Raw genomic sequence first — 6,359 nt, forward strand, 5'->3', positions numbered from 1 at the left:
AGTGATACTTCTGAGCCGGGAGTGGCTGGGGAAGTGAGTGGAGAAGAATCACCGGGAGTGTTAAGTGATGATCAGCCACCGGAAAGTCCAAGCGATAGCAATGAAAGCGACGATACAACAAAGAACATGCCATGGCTCAAGGTAAAGTCAACAAAATTCGAAAATTATAATTATTAAATTGCGTTAATTCTTTAAGGTAATGGTACAAATTTCGAATAACATGTACTTCTTCTGCAATCATCAAAACTTCTGCCATCCATTCTGCCACCGACGGGTGATGCGAGGATGTTCTAGACTGGTAAAAGCCGTTCGTAAAGTGTACGGTGAAGAATTCGGCATTATTGATGATAAATTTGCCAACGAAGCAGACGTGAAGAAGAAGAGCAATAAGAAGGATAAAAATAACAGAAAAGTGTCCGATCAAACTAGCTCCCAAGTCAGCCCCATTAGGCGGAAGGACAGCATGGGAAAAAAAGATAGGTAATAAAAAGCGCAAGTTTAGACTTTTTGGTTGCTTATTCCGCATGAAAATCTTTGCAGGATTGATAAAACCTTCAATGGATCCCAAGCGAGTAAACTCGCATCAAAAGATTCATCACGCGATATTGCAGACTCGGATGGTGGAAACGGTTCATCTAAAACTATCGATGATAGCAAACCTTTGGAATCACCCCCCATCTTGAAATACATCCAAACCCAAGTAAGGCGCTATATTCTCTAATTCTATATTCTCTCAGTTTCCATTCTAGATTAAGGACGGTTTCCATGCGCCCTTGGCCGCTCTGCTTAAAGGTGCTGTGATTCTTACAGAAGAGAATTTTGCCGATCTGATTCCAGTCGTCTGGGAATTGTTGCTAGAAATGAACCAGGAAGTTTCAGCAGCAGCTGCCTCTTTGTTTATTCTAGGTAAAATCCCCATTTTTGTGAAAAATATTGGAAGATTCACAATTAAACTTTCAGGCTCAGTTAAGGCCCCGTCTCATGTAACGGAAATTATGCAACATGGACTATCTAATAGCGATCCTGTTGTGAGAATAAACGCGATTTTAAGGTGATGAACAAACTTTTAAGTTGGCTTCCATAAAGTGACGATTTTTTTCTGGATACAGATTTCAAGTGTTGTGGAAAATGCGGTTTCAAGTGTGGCCTCGAATGGAGGAAAATGCCCATGCTTTGTTCAAAATTCCTCCACCAGGCATCGAATTCACGCTTCCATCCCCCAAGATCGGAATAGAGTGTCTGGATGTGGTTGATTCTCCTTGGGAATTGCTGGTTAAAACCAAAGTAGAAGAAGTTACGATTAATCAGGAAAGACATGTGAGTGTCTTCTAGTTCGAAAAAGGTAGAAAAGTTCGGTTAAAACTTGTAATTTTGATATTTTCGTGAAGGAAACATGTACGATTAATTTGCTTCTGATTTTAATCTTACAAGTGTTTTATGCTAGTTTGTGTTAATGCTGTTAAAATGCGATTTTTGAACGAAATTTTGGGAGTCAAGGTTTAGGAAAGTTCTCCAGTTCTTCTCTCTTTTTTTCGTGCTTCTACTATCTAAATTCGTGATATTTTCCCAGGAAACGAAAGCAAATAGTAATTTTTGTTGTTCCTTAAACATGATTTTAGTTCGCCTTTAAATCGTAATTAAAGCACCTACAAAAAAGTTTTTAGTATATTTTTTCTAAATTTCGCTTTGTCGGAACCAAAAAGCGAAATTTTATCTTGCCTTTTTAGACCGGCAGAAACAAATCATTTTACAATAACAATAATCAAAAATACAAAAAAATAACTTTTTCACTTCTTTTGTTGTGTTTTTTTCTGTTTTTTTTTAATTTTGTAGCGTTGTAATTTTGCTAGTTTTTAAGGTAAAACAATGACTCAAATAAGGAAATGTTTACAACAAGACGCAGTTTCACATAAATTTACTACATTTTGGTTTCAAGTTAAACTGAAACGCTCAGGATGAGCCGAAACAATAGTAACAAAACCCAAAACTCGATCTTTTTCTATTATTTGTCATAAAAAATGAAAAGTCAACATTTTTTGTCGTTGGAATGAAAGCCAAAGAATCCAGCAAGAAACTGTATAAAAAATATTTAAAGTCGGTTAATAAGCATAAAAGACAGACGACTTTGAATGTTTCAAGAAACTCAAATGCGCCACTTTTTTGGAATTGGGTCTTTGGCGTTTCATTTATTAAATATTTGAACAATTTTAGAGGTCCTTGGTAACTGCTACTAAAACAAGAAAAAAACAACAAACTGAACTGATTAAAATGGCCCTACAGGCTCAAGTCGATAAGAAAAGGGAGGAACGAGAGAATTTTCTCATCACCACAATTCCGATCACAATGCAGGCCGCGCACGAGCCCAGTCTTTATCATACCACTGGCGAGGAACACCCTGAAGATGGTACCTTTCACAGAAAACCTTCGAAAAATTGTCAAAACAAAAACTGAATGAATTTCTAGGAGACAATGAGGATAATGAGGGAACTCAAACTCGTAGTACTGGCCATCATCTACATTCCGCTCATTCCTTATTCCCTTCCTGCTTATGTTCAGCTGTGGTATCCATCATAAACCTTCTGGACGATGCTGCAGTTTCTGCAGATGGATGTGCAGTCTACGAAGTAGCTTACTCGGTTATCTGGACATGTCTGGTTGAAGACAGTGCCCTCTTTCTCAGGCAATTATTAATTTTTATGCACGAAAGTTACACGTTTGCTCCTTCAAGGCTCTAGATGAAAATTTAACGAAAACAGCGTGGTTTTACCGTAGGTATGTGTTAGAAAGACTGACGAGAGACAAACAAGAAGAAATGTTCAAAATTCTTCGACATCTCATACGATTCATTCCCAAATTGCCCCAGCAGGCAGCTTTTGCCTTGTACAATTACATCATAGGGTATGTAATGTTCTATGTTAGAAGCCCACATGAAGAGGGCCAGAAGTTAATAGGCTCCGCCTTATCTCTTTTGTGGATGGTAAGCAATATTGTGCAAAATCAAATGGGCAATGAAAATGAACACACTTTTAAGGTTGTGCACAGCGTTCACGGCATAATGTTCAAAGACTTGAAGCAAATATTGAGAAAAGAGCAATGCGATGCTTCTATTCTATTAACAGCCAACGTGCCTTCTGCCAAAAAGATCATCGTGCATGGGCCGCAAGGTAAGAGTTTTTTAACCGTTCTAGTTAGTCGCCAGAAATTGTTTTCATGGTTCTCCAGATCCAGATGCTTGCGGAATACCTTCACAATTCCCCGTGCAAGAAGACACGCAGTTTTGCCAGATTCTGCATGAAGCTCTGGATTTTTTCGGCATTGAAGATGAGAAGCAGGATGAATATTTTTTGGTCGATTACAAAACACGTAAGGACGCAGCGATCGGCATCAAATTTGAATAACAGTTTCGCTTGTTGAAGATCAAATCCGGAATCCGTCCGCTTATGTGAGAGATTACTACTTCTTTAAACGATCCCAGTACCCGCAGTTAGAACTGGTTCATATGGAGCCTGACAAGGCATTCCATGCCTTGCAGAAGCAAGAGCTGGTTCACAAGTTTGTCGAAAGCGGAAAAGTATTGCTGACTTGGGCAATATTGAAAAACGTTGACATGGTAAGCAGCTCTTATACACCAATTCGGTTTTTTGAGGTCCAATATCATCGCTGCTTTAGGTTGTACAACGGGTGGTGTTTCTTCACGAAGAGCTCATGAAGCTTCCCTCATTCCCCAGAAAAGCTTTAGAGTCCGACTTGGACCTTTACAAGGGAGGGTCGCTGGGCAAAGAGTTACTGGGCTTGGATGTTTTGCATAAGTTCATGTGGGTCAGGCTGATAGCTCGCATGTTTGAAGCCATGGCCGGGAACTTTGCCTATTCCGGTGATATTCACTTATTTGTGAACGTTCTGAACGGCGCCCTTATTTTACACTCGGAGGACTCCTGCATACTTCGCTATGTTATGGCAACGTACATCAATGCTGCGTTCCATTTTAAAAATATTTTTTCAACCAACGGGTGAGCCATTTATTTAGTGACCCCGGATGAACTTGGAAAGTTGGCGTCGGAAATTTTAGATATCTGCTAATTATGCCGACGCTGCTGAAAATCTACTCCAATCATCAAACCAACAAGTTAGTGACCACCACTATAGAATATGCGGTAAAGGAGTTTTACACCATGAATAGAAAACCCTTTATTCTGCAAATGTTCGGGTCGGTGTCTGCTATGTTGGACACTGATGAAGAAGGGACGTATGGGAATGCTCACAAAATCCAGTCCAGTTGCTTATTTAACTTGCTTTTAAGGTGGGGGTTTTTCAAATAGGCCATAGTGGGTGAAATTTTGTGTGTTTATTATCAGCTTGGAGACTCCTTCTCCAGACCCGCTAAACATAGCCGAATTGGTAAAGGAGCCTGTTCGCGCAATAGATTTTTGCTATCACGACGAAGACAACGATGTAACAGTGTTAGACTGTATTTCCATGTGCGTCATGGTGGTTTCGTATTCCGCAGAAAGTTGCAGAGGTTACCAGATGTTGGTCAGTACATTTCAGGGCTTTACCAAATTTCCAATGAAGATTTCAACCGAAAATTCCAGGTGATTTTAGAAGCGATTCTTCCCTACTACGTGGACAAAATTCAGGATTCCGTTTATATCGCAAACTCGATCAAACGGTTCAAAAAGAACGAAAAAGACATTATTAATCAACTCGCCATTGCCATTCGGTGTCTAATCGAAAATTGCGCCGAATTAACCAAGTAAGTTTCTGTTCTTGTACAGTTTGGCGCTCTGTTGTGTTACGAATTATTGAATGCCTATTTCATAGCATAAAATAGAACGATGTCCGACATACATTAGGACGATCAACTGGTTTCTGGGAATCAAATGTTTGCCACAAAGGAAGTTTTAATTTGAACTTGAAAAGTTTGTTAAATTAATAACGTGTAAATAATCTATCGAATCTCAGAATTACTTCTGGATCCAATTTGTATATATTTCATCCGGCTAGAATTGGGTGTTAAAAATTAAAAAAACTAGATTCTATTGAAAGGAAAACAACTGTTGTAAATATATTTCGAAGCAGACTGTTTGATTGGTGTTGATTGCTAGAAAAACGTTTTCTAAATAGTTCCAAGCCTTCCCGCTGTTCGTGTCTAGTTTTCATAGATAACGAGCAGATTTAGTGGCTTGCAATTGTTTATGATGGTTCAAGAAATGTGTTAAATGTTGATGATATTTAATGCATGCTACATGTCATGTATTCCACCGATTCATACACGCGAATTGGAATCTTCTATTGTTCAACTAGTTATAATAATCCTTAATGATACGGAGCTGAAGCAGGTAATTCTTAAGGAAATACCAAAGTTGCTGCTGGTATGTTATGTTTGTATCACTTTGGTGAATTACACCGCCTTAAACCGTTATTTTCAAAGGAGTTTTTTGAAAATGTTAGAAAATCTAGACTCTTAGGATATAGTTTAACACAAGAATTGCTTCTAGGAAGGCGGTAGTACCATGGCAATTGACACGGAGTTCTGGAAACCCCTGGATGGTACCACCGTCTTCTGGCTAGGATATTTTCTTGGGATTTATTGTTCTAGAAATGACTTAGTTGCTTGGTTATCGCAAAAGGGCGCCATTTCATGACAGTGTCTGACCCATCGCATCACGCTTGTCTTTTTAACGTTTTATATCTTTTATTTTGCAGATTCAGTTCGAAAAGGTAGGTGGTGTTGCATTTTAGCTTTTTATTTACGTTACTACAATTACCACTACCATTACTTCATACTAGTGGTCGACTGTGCCACCATGGAAATGGCCTTTGCTTCAAAACTGTTCATAGTTAATGTAAAAATTGTATTGGTTCCAGTCAGGGATATGAAATCAATACGTTCTTTCACTGTTAAGGCGGTAACGCCCCCATAAACCAACTCCTATGTTCGTATTCACACGTAATTGCCACTTTGAGTTTCAATCAGTCCGAATCAGACCAACATTCATTCAAACACTCTGAGTACCTACTTCACAAAACCAGTTTTCATTTAAAATCAAAATGCTGTTGAATAGCCAAACAAGTCTGAACTAATCGGCATCTTTTCCCTTCATAGAGTCTACAATGGCCCTTATAGATCCAGCCCTGAACATAAAGGTTCCAGCCAGCGGAACTACAAAGGGCCATATTCGCCAGGATTCGATTTCGAAGACGATTCGCATTCGAAATTTATGAGCGAGCACAGCAGGGCGAAAAGCATGTACGAACACGATACGGAAGACAGCGAAATGTTGAGAGCGGAATACAGAAGACCCAGGTATTAAATTTGATTAATTGTTAAATATAAGGTTTTTCCTATACCTAAAAAT

The 6,359-nt window shown here is 38.9% G+C and overlaps 1 protein-coding gene across 1 annotated transcript in view; it reads left to right on the top strand.

Annotated features, from left to right (window-relative positions):
- The window catches only part of LOC109544558 (protein unc-80 homolog), a gene marked incomplete in the record, with an annotated part of 31,061 nt that overhangs the window by 12,797 nt on the left and 11,905 nt on the right, over positions 1-6,359 (top strand). Inside the window, 18 exon segments of the mRNA XM_048663648.1 lie at positions 1-141; positions 197-480; positions 541-700; positions 750-906; positions 961-1,051; positions 1,110-1,317; positions 2,212-2,404; positions 2,464-2,680; positions 2,773-2,977; positions 3,032-3,164; positions 3,223-3,363; positions 3,417-3,610; positions 3,670-4,010; positions 4,070-4,300; positions 4,356-4,533; positions 4,593-4,753; positions 5,707-5,721; positions 6,107-6,307. Coding sequence (XP_048519605.1) covers positions 1-141; positions 197-480; positions 541-700; positions 750-906; positions 961-1,051; positions 1,110-1,317; positions 2,212-2,404; positions 2,464-2,680; positions 2,773-2,977; positions 3,032-3,164; positions 3,223-3,363; positions 3,417-3,610; positions 3,670-4,010; positions 4,070-4,300; positions 4,356-4,533; positions 4,593-4,753; positions 5,707-5,721; positions 6,107-6,307 — 3,251 coding nt within the window.

The sequence above is a fragment of the Dendroctonus ponderosae genome, unplaced genomic scaffold, assembly GCF_020466585.1.
Source record: "Dendroctonus ponderosae isolate FM_Combo_2020 unplaced genomic scaffold, Dpon_F_20191213v2 Dpon_F_20191213_2, whole genome shotgun sequence".
NCBI lineage: Eukaryota > Metazoa > Arthropoda > Insecta > Coleoptera > Curculionidae > Dendroctonus > Dendroctonus ponderosae.